This window comes from Venustampulla echinocandica (genome assembly GCF_003357145.1).
Source record: "Venustampulla echinocandica strain BP 5553 chromosome Unknown scaffold_2, whole genome shotgun sequence".
Classification (NCBI taxonomy): Eukaryota; Fungi; Ascomycota; class Leotiomycetes; order Helotiales; family Pleuroascaceae; genus Venustampulla; species Venustampulla echinocandica.
Window position 1 is genome coordinate 199,213 of NW_022474207.1, and position 15,511 is coordinate 214,723.

Sequence of the window (15,511 nt, forward strand, 5' to 3'; positions counted from 1 at the left end):
CAACGGGTAGCGGGCGCGATATATTTGGGCATCAATGCTATTGTGCGGTGTCTTGGTGCCATTGGCTTTAGCGGTCGGATACTTGCATCGCCACCGCGTGTCACAGCATTGATACACCTGGCGCGAACCGTGAAGTGGGCACTGGGAAGTCCAACGATCGAATCCCCCCATCATAATTGCGCGAGGTAGGACGTCGAGCACGGCCTAGGCAAAGACGAGAGGCGTACTAGTGAGATCCGCCGCGTGATCCGGGCGCTGTGTTGGGTGATATCTACTTTTGTACGTCCTGAGGTGGTATTGGTCGGCGACCTAACCTGGCGGCTGTTGCTCAACAGCCTACCTAGCAGGGGAACAGAGACAAAGTGCTGGGAACCCACGGTGCGGTACGTACACTACGTCACGACAGGCCGCCCTGGAGAAAGGGGTCTTTTATGCTGTTTGCGGGTGACGAGCTGGGATGTTGGAGGGCGCCGGACCTGACGATCAAAATACAAAACAGCAGCGAAACGGAGCGATCGCCGAGCAGAGCTGAGGGCTAAGGTATATGCGAACGCGTGCCTGTGGCCAGACCGACACGAGGCGAAACGTGGTGAGCATAACCAGTGGCCGGATAGGTGCTTGCCGTTGCTGAAGATTTCGGAGGCTGCTGTGGCGAGGCCCCTATTCACAAAAGGTACTGTGTGCCAGGGTGTTGCGCTCGGAATAGAACCAGACGGAGAGTTGTTGTCCCTGCGCGGCGCTTTGGGAAGCTAAGGGCTTGTTCGACCTCCAAGGAGCGGCGACAGAAGGGCAGCGCAGCAGAACTGTATAGGCGGAGGCAAGGTGATTGTGCATTGCTAGCGGCTTTGGAGGTGCTGTTCCACAGCATATCGGTATCGTGCTTCCCTTGGCTTGTGCCACAGAGCCTCTGTGCCAGAGCCTATTCCAGGGATTGTCAAGCGAACTCCTGACGGAGGCTCTGCATTGGCTGAGTGTGGTGTTGCAAGAGGCAAGCTGTCGGTGCAGATTGGCCATCCCAAGTGGGTATTTAATACAGGATGTCGGGAGATACTGAGATTGAGGATCCTGATATTTCGGATGGCGCTTCGGAGAATGAGTATACTGATCAAGAGCAAGAGCCTAATGCTGTAAGAGAAGAATACGATAATACGGACATGGCGGAACAAAAAGTCAGGCCAGATGGCGATGGGAATGGCAAGACCGTAGGATCGACAGTAGCAACAAAGCCCAAGTTAGATCCCAAAGATCCGTTACGGCCGCGGAGAAAAAAGGCGAGAAGGGCGTGCTTTGCATGCCAAAGGGCCCATTTGACTTGTGGTATGTATTGCTTCACTTGAGGAAGACTTGTTGTTTGTTGGCCTGCTTTCACGTCAATACTCCTCTCAATGCATCATGGTTAACACAGGCATTAGGTGATGAGCGTCCATGTCAACGTTGTATCAAACGAGGCCTTGCAGATGCTTGTCAAGATGGCGTTAGAAAGAAAGCTAAATACCTTCACGATGCCCCTCCTGAAGCGCTTCGACCAGTTCTGGGACCAAATTACAATCCAGTCAGCAATCCTCGAGCAAATAACGGCCCCCCAGCAACGAGCACCTCGGCATCGGACGCCTCTCCGGGTGTTGGTGGTTTCTTCTCCCAAGCTGACATATCGCCGTCATATCCGATGTACACAGCCCAACAAAATCCAATGCCACCTCCTCTACAATCACGGCTATCTTACAGCAGTCAACAATCTCCTTTATCCCCGGGGTTTCAAAACCAGGTGCATCGGCAACCCGCAATGCAGGGGATGGTTCCCCAAGTGTCGAGTGATGTCCAGAATTCGTTTAATGGGGCCCTCTTCGACCCCAGTAACCCTGCCCTATTCAATTTTGACCTGGAAGGTCTGAACTTTGGGAACCATTATGGTGCATTGGAATTCGGCATGTTGGGGCACATGTCCTCTGGGGCAGCAGAAGCTGAGTCGAAAGACTCGATATCATCTCAGGGGATGAATACTGTCAACTTTAACAATAGCGCCGTCTTTGGAAGCAACATGGATCAATTTGCCCCCGTGTATTCGCAAGACATGGTGCCAGATTTTATCCCTATCGATCGACAGAACAGTGCCGGCCAGCTATTCGCGAACAATATACATGGCGTACCGCATGCATTTGCTATTGCCACCGGTCCTACTAGCCATCACAGTCCAAGCACCGATGCAAGTCCTGGTGCTAGTGGAATGGGTTTTGAGAGCTCTCCTTCTAATTATACCCCCGCTGCTACACCCCATCAACAACACCAATCACATCGACCACAAAAACGACAAGATGGGCAATCAGGTCAAAACCAGAAGTTCGGTCCCTCAATGCTTGCAAAGCGGACGCGGGATGCCTCCTCAATCTATGAAACCGTCCATGAACCCTATTCCTACACCACAGGTTTCCATAGCCTCACAGCTTGGATTCAACGGCGTTTCTCCCCTAGCAAAACTCTCCGCATAGCCAAATCCCTCGCATCTATCCGTCCCTCTTTCATCTCCTGCACTAAAACGCTAAACCGACAAGACTTGATCTTCATGGAGAAGTGCTTCCAAAGGACCCTTTTCGAGTACGAGGAGTTCATGCTCAACTGCGCTACACCAACTCTTGTGTGTCGGAGAACAGGCGAGATTGCTGCCGTGAACAAGGAATTTACGCTCCTCACCGGATGGAAAAAGGACGTCTTACTGGGGAAAGAACCTAACCTCAATGACAACACCGGGCAAAGTAATATCTCCGGCGCGAACACCGCTGGCAGCTCGGAGCGAGCTGGGCTCGCGACGCCAAGGATGCGCCTTGTTAATATGGCCGAAGGGCAATCCAAGGAGGGGCGGCCACAACCTGTGTTCCTTGCTGAGTTAATGGACGACGACAGCGTGGTCGAATTCTACGAAGATTTCGCGCGTCTAGCGTTTGGGGATAGTAGAGGAAGTGTGACAACACGATGTAAACTCCTCAAATACCAACCAAAAGAACCACCCGAGGGATCTGAAGCAGCTATCAAGGATGAAGCTAACAAGAGGAGAGAGTTGTCCACCAACATTAGTGGGGTGGGCAATAGAGTCCGGGAGATTGAAGGCGAGAATGGTATTGGCCGGCTAGAGAGGGATGGTAAGATGGATTGCACTTATTGCTGGACGGTTAAGAGGGATGTGTTCGATATACCTATGCTAATTGTCATGAACGTAAGTTGCTCGATCTTATTTCCCCATCCACCGGAGCACCCATTCTTAGATGTAATATGAACTGGGGCTAACACCTTAGGCGTGCTTTCAGTTCCTTCCTTGCATTTAGCACATTATATCATATCCAATCATCCCCGCACCTCAGCCTCCTTAATCAAGCTCAGCAATACTTCTTCCAAGCAAGGGTATGGCGCCAACAGAACAGACTCTCGATCTTCATTGCACATCACTTGGATAAAAACGGCGCATGGTGGGAAGTTATCTCCCCCAAGTGGGATGGTACAAAAATTTGGGATATAGGCTAGGGGCATGGCTAGGATACATGCATCAATAGATTGGATAGGATAGTCCTTGAGTAGGTACTGATCGTACTACCACGAGCTCCTTCCTTTCTCTGGGCGGCGTACTCGGCTTTTTCGGTGCATTGGGATTTTTGAAAAGTGTTCCTGGACGATCTTGAAGGGACATGATGTGGATGTGGAATACATGAGTGCGGATGGGGCGACCCAATGGTGGTACGGCGAGGAAGGGTAATAAGCTGTGCGGTAGATACCTATGTCACGAATGATGATGTCGAATAGGGTAAGCAAATTTTGCTCCCTAGGTACTCTCCGTTTTTATTTATGGAAGCTCCGTATTCCGCAAGCTTTCCGGTGAATGCGAAAAGAACTATGCAATTGCTAAACGTGATTCGCTCGAGGTGAGCCAGAATATTTCATACCCCTTACATACTCCAAGACTTGTTTTACTCTCCTCTCATCCCAATTTCAATATTCTCCTTTTGCAAATTTTGGTTACCTACAAATGCCTACTATCGTTGGTTATTGAAGATGACTCTGCATTGTAATTCCGACGGTTGTGATATTATCGCAGTTCGAATTGCAATGTTTACGTTTGCATAGCAACTGGAGCTTTATTCAATGGCTTTCCTGTTGCACGTCGTTTATTCCATGCCGAGACTTGACTGACTGTCTTCAGTTACGCCTAGCACTGGCGGCTGTGGTCTTTCATCCTACATGTGATGTACATTAGCTCTCACTTTGGCCAGAGAGCGTCAACATGAAAGGTTCTCCAACACTTCGCTTTGCAGCAACTAATTCACCTCTAGTTTCACTTTATTACGCATTGTTCTTTCTCTGAAAATGTCTTGACATAGTTTTAGAATTTTGGCGTAGAATCTGCTTTACCTACAATAACTACAAAGGTATGATCTTACACAAACACCTGCATATCTCTTTGAATTACGAAGGAACGAACAATTAGCTTGCTATAATGCAACGGACGTCGTACTAATTCATGGTAAATGTGGCTGCCAGTTGTAAAATGCAAAACTTTTGATTTCATCAGAGAAATCCTCACTTTCGACAAGTCTAGCAGAAATCAATCTCTGCCAGCCACTGTCAACCACTTCAACTACTGTCACAGAATGTCGTGGAATATACTTTCAATGAATCCAGAGTTACTTAAGCAGTGGGAAGGCATTAGCGACCCCCAGAAAGATATCCTACGAGCTGAACACCACAAACCATGCCTCGCCAGGACGCCCATCAACCCCACGACTGAGGTGGTCGTGGGTTCCAGCATCGATTCCAGCGGCGAGGTCGTGGAAATATATAGAAGTGATGTCTTGCAGATTCTCAGTCAAGGGCCAATCACTGTTGCCCCAATCGAGAAGATGCTCTATATTATTGGTAGATATGCCAACCAAACATACAGCAAGTATCCGCCTTATTGTATAGTTCTACAATCCACGCACTCCAGAGACATATAGGCCGGAAGATATGAAGAAGATTCACGGAAACTCGGCGGTCTAAAAGTAACTCGGGATATTTTCTTTGCAACAAGCTTCATCTTCATCCCCTTCATGTTGGATCAGCCCTCGCAGCTCATTCCTCTTCTTGTCGTCTCCCCTTTCCACAGGACGGTAGAGTTACTTGACAGCAACTGTAGTGGATATGGCATAGGTGCTCTAGAGGTCGAACTTCTAGGGAGAATCTTTGGGTTTCTCGCCATTCATCTAGGGAATCGGTTCAACCCGCTCGATTGGCGACTTCGCCGAGATGCAGCTTTGCAGCAAATCTTTCACAAGGGTGAATCCGCCCTTACCGTAATGTCAAATGCTATGGCTATTGCATTCGGATACGAAATTCCCGGATGGATGACTATCTATTTTGACGGACATATCCTCACGGATGGATCTCTGGATTGGGAAAATTTGACGTTTCAGATACAGCTCCAAGATTATAAAGCTAAGAGACTTCGGGCAGCGAGCGAACTGCTTCATGGTTGTTTCGAACCGTATATTTTCTCAGGCGACGATGAAATGAATGCCTTTGCGTATCGTTTTGGCGCTCACGATTACGCTAAGCCCCTGACGACGTATCGAATTACGAGAAATGGAATTATAGCAGCCCTGACAGTCACAGAGCTGAATTTAGGCCCCTAACAGGGAGCCCCTATGTCTATAATTACACACTCGGTCGTCCTTGGGAGGCCAACATACAGCAGCCAAGCATTATATTGGGATGATGAGAATACGGGGGTAGAGGTTAAGCGAAGGTTTGAGCTTGTTAGAATGGTTTTGACAGTGGGGTTTGGAGATACAACCGTCAGAAATAGAGCGCCTAAGCAAAATTAAAGTGTGCTGTGGAATAAAAGGGTGTTCGGCGTTCGTGGGGATATGTATATAGTATTATTGTACGATAATTGCGCATATGGTAGTTTCCCTTGATCGTGGCTCGAAGAGTTATTTCAGAAACCTACGCACTTCAGAGAGCAAGGTCCTAGAATCCAATCCAGTTACCGCCGCAGTTTTAACAATCCAAAGTACCGAGTGTGGACTTATAATGATGTTAAATTAAATATCCAGCTTCCAAACATAACCTTGTAGGTATTATTAATAGCACACGCTAAGTATATATCGATTTTATAGTTACATACTACCTACCATTCATGATTAGAGGCTAGAATAAAACATACTTTCCCATTGATGAATCCCAAACATAAGATGAGGTATAGAAAAGGTATCAAATGACACTTAGCTTATCATCCAACTTACTCACACCTATCAAAAGCTAAGGGGGTGTAAGTAAAGAACCACCTCTATAAGAGTAGACATCCTCTTCTGATATCTACCATATCAATTTGAGTTCTTCTTTTCTATTAGTGCATTCCTCCGGGCTAACCGTCTAGATCGTGACTCCGTAGAAGACGCCCTCAATGCCTTAAATACGGATCTTTTCTCCATGCCCCAATCACAATTCTTCGCTTGACCCTCTCCCAAGAATTCGGTACGAATATCCAATGAAGCTGGTGGTGGCATTTTGATGCCATGGGACGAAGCAACGGCTAAGGCAGCTTGATGACGGTGCTTAGCTTGACGGTGCCAAGCCGAGGGCTGAGAAGTTTCACCGGCGAGGCACGTATCCTCCACCTCCGCTGCCCTGACCCCATCTTCAATCGCCCCGTCTAGCTCAGACTGGTTGGGATTCTCTTCTTGCGGATCGGGCTGACCATAGGCAGTGTATATGGTGTCATTGTCGCTGAAGATCCGGCACATTACAGGCGGCCGTCTATCGAGGGTTAGCGAGCCGGGGATATAAGCGTGGTCTTTGTCAAGGACGCTGGCCACCTCAACAATTTCAGGGACTTTAGTCATAGTGCTCGCTGAGATGGTGGCGATGGCGCGGAGGGTGGCATCACCCCCAGGCATAGTAGCCTTGACCAGCGAGGAATAAGCCTTTTCCCGAGTGCTGTCGTCCAGGTAGATGTCACAATTCTCGCATTCCCAACCCACATTCACCGTTATCTGCCGTATAACGGGATACTCCATCACGTACGCGCTAGATTGCCAGCTCTTGGGGATAAACTTAGTCTTGCAGCACTCTATGTGCACCGCGCGGTGGCCGCAGGATTCAGGGTGGTGTATGATGATCCTTACGCACATTTCGATAGTGAGAATGTAGCGCTGAAGGCAATTTGGGGTGATGTTGAAGATATAGGTCAGAGATTTGGATTTGGAACCGTGGATTATAAAGCAAGATGGAATTGCTCGGTGAGGGTAGTTTGCTCTTTGAGCGGATGGTTGTTTAGAAAATAGCAAGACAATGAAATTGTTTGATAATATGATTGTTTATAATGGTTTAGCGAGAAAGAAATATTGGGGTTCTTAAGGTCTTTGTGGAATTGTACTGCGAATATGATTTCTTTGTCTGTAAAATAGCTCTTTGTGCTCAGTTTTTAATCAGGATATTATACACAGAAATGCAAGAAACAGAAATATAATAATTGTAAACTGTCTGTGCCGCATCGATTATAGCGTGAAAGATGGGTTCAATCAACGTAACTGGAGAAATAAGTAACAGCGGGCGTGATTAAAAGCACAAGTAGCACTATCCTGCTGTGCCGGAGTAGTGCGTGAATAAAGTGAACATAAGCAGTAAAGCAATCGTCAAAAGAACGGAGAACGGGAAGATAAAAGAGTAGCTCAATTGAAGTAACGCCTCATGTGAAAAAGAAATTAGGCTACTGGTATTATCCAAGGGCCATATGTCACAGTTTCTCCATTGGGTAGAATATAGTTTGAAAATAATGCATTGGTGGGTCGCAAATCATGATATAGTTCTTTAATATCATACCAGACCACCCTGAAAAGCTTCGCTCTAATCATACGCGGCCGTTTTGATTTAAGTCTCTAGTTATTAGATAACTTTCCTACAAAAGGAGGATTAGAGTGAGCTCAATAGTGTGGATGTGCAGGCGTAAATTTACCAAACTGGTTCATCCTTCTCGATATGCGGAGTCTGGACCGCATTACGATCAGCGAATGGATCGTCATCATCGTCTTCCTCAACATCATCGATGTCTTCATGGGCTGGTTGGATTTGCACTGGTGGTCGAGGGGGAGGTGAAGGACGCTGTTCCATGGCGGAACCTTTGGCATTGATATGAAGGCCAGCCAGCTCCTGTGCTGCTTCGTTCTCCTTGCTCTTTTCGGCGGCGACTAGAATCGAGAAATCAGCAACGGAATACATGATGAGCTGAGGAATGGAGCGGGTTCGCTTACTCTTGTTGTATAAGTGAGCCTGCTCAGCCATCTCGTCATCTGAATCGCTATCAGCATCTATGGATCTATCGAGCTGCTCAAATGTCATTAGGGCCGTGACGAGTTCATCGTTAGCATGGAGTAGAGCTCCCAGCCATTGCTCAGCCTCCACGTGTTGAATCTAGCGAAGTAGTTAGTAAGATATATGATTCTAAGTTGCACGTTCCTTGGCTGGAATGAAACTTACATAGCGTAATATCTTTCGTCGAAGGAGCTTGCAGATCTCGAAATGTTGGACAGCAGCCGGGTTCTCAGATATTTGTTCACGCTCACGATTGATTAATCTGAGAGCATTCAAAAGATTCGTGGAGGCCACAGAGGATTCCGCGATACAATTCTTCATAGTCTCTTTCTCCGCCTCCAGGTTAAAAACTCGTTGTTTCTTCTTGCTCTTCTTCTCCTTCTCCTTCTCCTTTTTAGCTTTCTTGGAGGCGGCAACCGTTGACGTTGGGCCGAAAAATGAAGTTGATGGCGGTGAGCTTCTACTAGATTGCCCCTGAGAGAGTGACGTCTGTCGAGAGTGGGTTGGTGGTGGCGTTTCCTCTTCGTCGTCGGCTTCAAATGGATTTTGTTCTGTCTCACGAAGGACCTTGGACTTATCCTGCGTGACAACTTGTTTGCGACGAGGAAGTTCCTGGGTCGGTTTTAGCAGTTGAAAATAGGTTTGGGACACGTGAAGAATACTTTATACAGAGCAGCGATTCGCTCAAGGCCGCGCGTGTTCTTATACTCAACCGCCCAGGCTCTAAAAAGCTCTTTACACTTGTCCTTTACCAAGGGGTCGGAGAGGTCCGACGTCCCACAGACCCGCAAACGTTCCAGTAGCATTTCATCAGCAAACGCACGTTGGAACCGAGCACCGGCATTCTGAATCAGGCCGTCCAAAATGGTGAGAGCGCGTAGCTGGCGGTGAACATTTCCATACTTGAGCTTCTTCCGGATAGCTCTGGCAGCCTCTCCCGGACCAGTTGCTTGAAGTTTGATGGCCTCTACAAGATCCGGGATGCCGCTGAAGTCGTCCTCTTCATATTGCTCGCTCGTGAGGTTCTCGACAGCAACAGTAACCGCGGAATAAGGCTTCTTCTGCAGTATGAAATTTGTGATTAGCATACTGGGCATGAGGGCACTGCCGCATTCTACGTTGAGCGAAGGAATTGAGATTCGGGTATGGAGCGGGCCTTCTGAAATTTGCATGCTAGCTGTGAAGCCTCTTCATGGTCTATCCTCGGGAAGTTTAGACTTTAAAGTTCCAATGAGCAACCTGAGTAGCCCAGGTAGCTTGGATAGCTAATCAATTGACCACCGTACCTGGTCACTTTTGATTCAAACCGAATAGCAATTGAGACTAGCCGGGTTGGAGAAGGGGTATGAGAAGATGGAATTAACATGTACAAAAAAATTACAAAACGAGGCTCAATTGATAGAAGGAAACTTCGACGCAGCAATGCAAATAAAATGTTAGACACGATGGGCAAAGGGAACGGACTGACCGAGGAGAACATGGTGTTGTAGTTCGCAACAAAGGGTATTTCGGCTAAGGCTATTCCTACCCCCGCACAAGATAGGGCAATGGGTGCGGATGTTGCTTTGGCTCCTATGTAAATAATATGGTGGCTGGATGCTGTGGGTATCAGCTGAGGGTTTGGAGGTTTGCCTCTACGCTCAGCGTTTGCGTTGACTTGGGCTGCGAATGTCAGGCACGTGCTTGTCCGAAGCCTCAGCTATAAGGTGGGTAAGGTACCAGCTCAACAAGGGACTGATAGAACGGGGGGACGCAATACTCGCTATAGATTACTCGTGATATGGCGAGCTCAACGAAGGGGCGACGGAAGACGAGAGCGACGGAAAGATGACGAAGCCCATGAAGAAGCACATGAAGATATACCTTAGATAAAGAGTCACGGGGCGACTTAGCTATGGCGCACTCATTGCCGAGTTTCGGCCGCCATGCTAGATTCCGCTGCGAAACGTGTAGCTCCACAATAACTATAACTTCATCACCACCGCCATCCTATCCACACCACGATAGCGTTATTACCGTCATCATTATTTTGCTGGGTGTAATTAGGAGTCTATAATCTCGGGACCACAATGTCGCCGGAGGCGTCAGTCATATCAGATCATCGCATTTGGCTGGCGGCAACTGATTGTTTAATAGAGTACATCGCAGTTTCGATTACCCAATAACCTTTCCTCCTGTCGATCACAAACCTGCACTTTCTCGGCCTAGCAGCCCATGCGAAGCCCTTCAAAGTGGAGTGGTTAATGGCGGAAATATTCTCGACTTATTAGAAGCTGAGAAGTCGACGAACAGGAGGAGCAAGCGGACATATCCTCTGGCGAATAATGAAGAACCGGTCTCTCTCGGGAATGTCTGGCTATATATGAACGAAGACAACGTGGGATACCAGGCCCAAGGAAGTCTGTCAGAGACAGACCCCCCAAGAGGGGAAAGTCGGCAGCGAGCCCACAATCACAATCAAGACTCAAACTCGATTCGAACCCCGCAAGCTGGGAACTTAACGAGAATGATGACATTGGACTGCAGGACCATGGCCAAGGCCGCAAGATACATGATTCTCAATTGATCACCCCTCCGGAAACTACGAGAAAGTCTAAAAGCAAAGTGTTATTTGCTGGTACAGGTAGTAGCGTGGCTCAGCTGCCAGCGTTCAAGAATCTTACAATCACTAAGCTATTGCTACCTCAAGGAAAAGTTGACGAAGGTGCAATTCTCCACCTACAGGCCGTAAGCAATCATCAGAGATGGATGACAACGCAGGATGCGGTTAGGTCGGGTGGAAATGGGATTGCGAAGACGACTTTAAACAAACTTGCAGCCTTCCGGCACAAGGGCATTTCTCAGAATCCTTCTGCTGACACTGCGGATACTCAGCTAGTCCAGTATCCCGGGCAATTAGAAGATGTAGCGTCGGAAGTGGCCCATCGTTTATCAGACCACCGCCTTGCTTCAAGTAGCGATGGCCCTCTTAGACAAAGTCTCGAGAACACCGAGATAAGTGATCTCTCCTTTAGTGAACCCAATCGCGAGCATAGCCAAGCAATACAGCCATCCACGGATGGAACCATCGACGCCCATCAGCGGACAAGTGAAGCTGACACGCGACTGGTGGGTGCCAACCATGTGTTGACCATTCCAACACTTCTAAGCAAACTTGAGACTCATCAAGAGCATCAGTTTGATTTCTATACACGCCAAACTCGTTATGACAGTCCCACTTCTAGCGGCAACCAAGGGCTGTACAGCCTTCTAGGTAGCAGCGATATACTCGGAGTAGAGCCAGAGCTAGCACGAAATGAGTCACAGATGCTTCCAGTAGCTGTCGGGACCTTTCCTGAAGGCATACCCTCAAAAAGTGCAGACAACACTTTTCGCCAACATGCCAGTGAATTTGGAGCTACAGGCATTAACCACAGCCAATTTTCGACAGACTTCGAGGCGGACGAGTTTACTGAAGGCTTGGACGATGCCGATCTTCTTGCCCACATTTCTGGCGGTACGACTCCAGGTATAGGCCTAACAGGTAGCTCAAAATACGGGGAGGAGAACCCCTCTCAGCCCGATCTCAGCAGTTCCAGTCATGGTCAAAGGTGGCCTAAATCCAGCTCCGTTCTCCAAATCGATAAAACGTCAGGAGAGCGGCTCGAATCACTGGTGAACACAATGGCCCCATCTACATCATTTCCGCCGACTCGCAGCTTTAGCCTAACTGAATACTCTATAGACGCCGAGGAAGAGGAAGAAATGCTGAAGTTACTCGACCCACCTGCTGGGGTTGTTCAGAATTTCCAAGCGCCTGTAAGCTTTCAGCAACTTATCGAAGATGACTCTGATTATAAAGACGTATATGGTAGTTCTCTTCGCTTTCCTTCGCCACTAAATTCACGGGAGCTCGATATTTCATCAACAAGAGCAACGAACAATCATACTACTAATGACAGTAGTGACCCCTCTCCACCGGCAGTAGAAAATTGGACGATCCTGTGCGGTAGTGGGAGCGCTAGGGGAGGGGGTAACAGTACTTGTGCGTTTCTAGGTATCGAGCGTGGGAGATCTTCGATGCTGATGCCCCCGCCTCAACACAAGATGCCCGGTTATACGGTAGCAGCAGCAGCAACAGCGACCTGGGACACATCCAGTGCGATCCCGGATGACGCACATGAATACGAACCTCTCAGGCCCTTTGTGCGACTAGACCTCCCACTTCTAGTTCAGGATCGTTGTCCTATAGTCGGGGTATCTGCTCAATGCTTTCTCCGCGTCTGTTTCCGAATTGGTGAGATGTTTAGGGAGAGTGCTAGGTGCTATGCGAGAAGCCAAGATGCCGTGATTGAGCTGTTTGCCCGGGTCACATTTTCATCCCACGACGCTCACACTACGGAGCAGCACTTTCAGTTTGCAGATTTTTGGAGTAACAACACTCCTTTTCCAACTGGTATCCTCATGAACTACAAGTCTACTGGTCTCGTGGAGAGCGAAAGCAGGGTGTTCGTTGGCGCTGAGAAGGAGAAGATGGCCAGGTGTTTGGGGAGGCTGAGAAGGGACCAAAAAAGCGCTACGGGCTGGGTGCTAAACATTGCCAACATCCGGGAGACTGAGTGGGAGGAAATCAGATGGACAAAAAGGATTGTAGGTGCAGGCCATGTGAAATCGGAGGCGAGGCCATCATCAAATCTATGGCGCGAAGGATGGGTATGATGCCGTTGAGAGGTGTTGCTATTATTGCTATCCCACATACCTATCTTGCTCAGCCCGCAGAGAACTAACATTTAGGCGTACTGATCAAAGCTCAAGCAAGTGGCTGGATTTGCTATACTAATTGTAACAAACCTAGACTTTACTCAGAGAGCCAGCGAAACTAGGCATCCAGAATACTTCATTAAAATCCGGTTTCCTGCCTACCCTGGTGATTCCGCCGCTGATAACTATAAGGTATTAATCGGAGGATAAAGCAATTACTCCGTACTGTGTATTAGTACGCTAATCCATGTATAAGTACGTCCGTACCCCGCGGTGTTGAAGCCTGAAGGAACCCTGGGCAGGGACTGAGCAGTGAGGTCGCTCTTCTCCAGTGCTTTGGTCTCAGCACAGGCCCTCGCAGATGATTTCCCATTGTGGTCTTATTCGACGAGAAACGATATGCGCCCGCGCCGCAGCCCTACAAGTTACAACGCCATCCGAGACTTTGATTGGCACCAATACTTCAATGCCGAGCGAGAATGGTTACAGAAGCAGGCTGAGAGGGAAAGCTGACGCGGCGTGGCGGTGCAGTTGACAGGTCCCGTGACGGCCCTCATAGTCGGCCTAATAACTCTCCATCTCCATCTCCACGCTCCTAGATTAATGATGGATTCCCTTGCTGATGCGTAAAGCTTCAATCCTGGGGTCTTGGTGGAACCACCTGTTACTTCTCATCGTGCCTTGATATCATACTGCCTTTACGGTTTTAATTCCAGGTCAAGGGAACGAGAAGCTACGAAATACAGGAACGACGGTACACCCCACCGGAACGATGAGTAGACATCGCTATGAAACTGTTCGTTCCCTTCTGGCTTTGGAGAACCTCCTTTACCTACCTATCCCACCACTCCTAACTTCAAAGCTAACACTCCCTTCTCCAGGTCCCCCAACGGGACACAAGCTTCTCGTCACAGTGCCCCCAAAGCACCCAAAGCCCAATAATCCTTTCCCCGATACCCAACTTTAACTCTGGTCTCCCGACCTCCATTGCCTCCTCCATCTCCTCCGCGCCGTCCTCGCCACCTCCCTCCTTCCACACCTACTCCTCGCCCCCTACACCCCGGCCTGCACCCAGCACTATGACCCAAACCACCGCCAGCACAGGCAGCGGAATGCCAGGTCCGTACGGGGACCTCTGGGGCGTAGCACCCAGCACCATCGGCGGCGAAGGCCAAACAAGCAATGACGCGCTGGCCACAATCGCCGGCCTAAAGCAACGCGTGGAGTGGTTGGAGGAATCAATCGGGCGCCTCCTCCTCGAGAAAGAAACCCCGTCGTCATCCTCTAGCAAATGCGAAGAATGCTCCCACCAGTCAGGTAAGCAAGATAGAAATAACTGCTGTGTGGTATTTACGGACGCTTCGCCCGATCTGGAAAAAGTTATTGCGAGTAGTCGGTCGAATTGCTGTGTTACGTTTTCGGCGAGCGAGAGGTATAAAAAACAGCAGAGACGGAGTGGGTTTATTCTTGCCATGTTGGTGATTTCTGTTACTATTATTATGGTCATGGTGCTTATGAACGGGAAGAGGGCGATAAAGGGGAATGGCGATTTTAGGGCTGAGAAAAATTTCGAGGGGGGTGCTTGAGAGTGTGGAAGGGGCGTTTTGGGGTTGGAATAGGTATTGGAAGAATGGGGCAGGTGCGTCCATTGGGCCAAGGGATATAATTGTTTGATCTGCGTCTAGAGTTTCGATCGGATATGGTCTTTTGATTTTGGAGGTTGGAGCTACGTCTATCTTTTGATTTGCTCACCCATGATACATTATCTCTACATATCTATCTTAGATTTTAGGGGGAGGGTGATTTCCTTCGTCACTAACCTTCTTGCAAATACCACCTCACTTATTATACTGGGTCCCGTCATCTGCTTCCGGTTCTTTCTACATCCCATTCCAACCAATTGCCCAGTTCAAAGTTCCTAGAGCGCCGTCCGGGCGGCCCGTCGGTTCTCGGCCTCGTGAGGTTTGCCTGTTTAGTTCTCTTGTCTTTCTCCCCTTTTCATGTTGGCCAATAATTTTGCAACCTTAGCTGCGGATGGCTAGCATACATACAGCTTTGGTGCATACACAAAGCTTCACTCTCCGTGCCTGTAGCGAAGTTTTCTCGATGGGTGATGATTTGGAACCTTTACTGGGCAGTTAGAACTTAGAATGGGCTTTGCATACCTAGGTAGGTACAACCCACAAGAATACCCCAAACCGGCCCAATGGAATGTATTATAGACTCAGATAAGGGGTTGAAGAGGCCACGTGGATGTCTATCATGATTCTATGAGAGTAGGTGGATTCTAGACGCTGCATTGGAGGCCATAAATTATTAGGGGAGAGTTTGTTCTCTATTTGTTTCGGTTTCCCCCTTTCCGCTCTACCTCCTTTTATTTTCTTCGCCTTGCTTTTATTCCTTTACGCTAACCCAGTAACAACTTTCTAGCCAGTTG

General features: G+C 48.6%; 5 protein-coding genes across 5 annotated transcripts; 3 read left to right on the top strand and 2 right to left on the bottom strand.

Moving 5' to 3' along the window:
* Positions 1-1,037: 1,037 nt before the first annotated feature.
* Positions 1,038-3,513, top strand: BP5553_04431 (Zn2 DNA-binding protein; the record flags this gene model as incomplete). The annotated part of the gene is made up of 3 exons (XM_032013054.1): positions 1,038-1,317; positions 1,413-3,134; positions 3,389-3,513. 3 exons carry the CDS (start codon positions 1,038-1,040, stop codon positions 3,511-3,513), a joined length of 2,127 nt encoding a protein of 708 aa, XP_031869654.1.
* A 1,121-nt stretch (positions 3,514-4,634) lies between these two features.
* On the top strand, positions 4,635-5,654 carry BP5553_04432 (uncharacterized protein; the record flags this gene model as incomplete). The annotated part of the gene is made up of 2 exons (XM_032013055.1): positions 4,635-4,946; positions 4,980-5,654. 2 exons carry the CDS (start codon positions 4,635-4,637, stop codon positions 5,652-5,654), a joined length of 987 nt encoding a protein of 328 aa, XP_031869655.1.
* Positions 5,655-6,347: 693 nt separating this feature from the next.
* BP5553_04433 (uncharacterized protein) lies at positions 6,348-7,154 on the bottom strand (the record flags this gene model as incomplete). The annotated part of the gene is made up of 1 exon (XM_032013056.1): positions 6,348-7,154. One exon carries the CDS (start codon positions 7,152-7,154, stop codon positions 6,348-6,350), a length of 807 nt encoding a protein of 268 aa, XP_031869656.1.
* Positions 7,155-7,974: 820 nt separating this feature from the next.
* Positions 7,975-9,431, bottom strand: BP5553_04434 (uncharacterized protein; the record flags this gene model as incomplete). The annotated part of the gene is made up of 3 exons (XM_032013057.1): positions 7,975-8,433; positions 8,500-8,946; positions 8,997-9,431. The coding sequence occupies 3 exons, from the start codon at positions 9,429-9,431 to the stop codon at positions 7,975-7,977; spliced, it is 1,341 nt and encodes a 446-aa protein (XP_031869657.1).
* Positions 9,432-10,403: 972 nt separating this feature from the next.
* On the top strand, positions 10,404-14,660 carry BP5553_04435 (uncharacterized protein; the record flags this gene model as incomplete). The annotated part of the gene is made up of 7 exons (XM_032013058.1): positions 10,404-10,417; positions 10,471-10,737; positions 10,797-13,026; positions 13,169-13,240; positions 13,311-13,329; positions 13,791-13,870; positions 13,956-14,660. 7 exons carry the CDS (start codon positions 10,404-10,406, stop codon positions 14,658-14,660), a joined length of 3,387 nt encoding a protein of 1,128 aa, XP_031869658.1.
* Between the last annotated feature and the right edge of the window lie 851 nt (positions 14,661-15,511).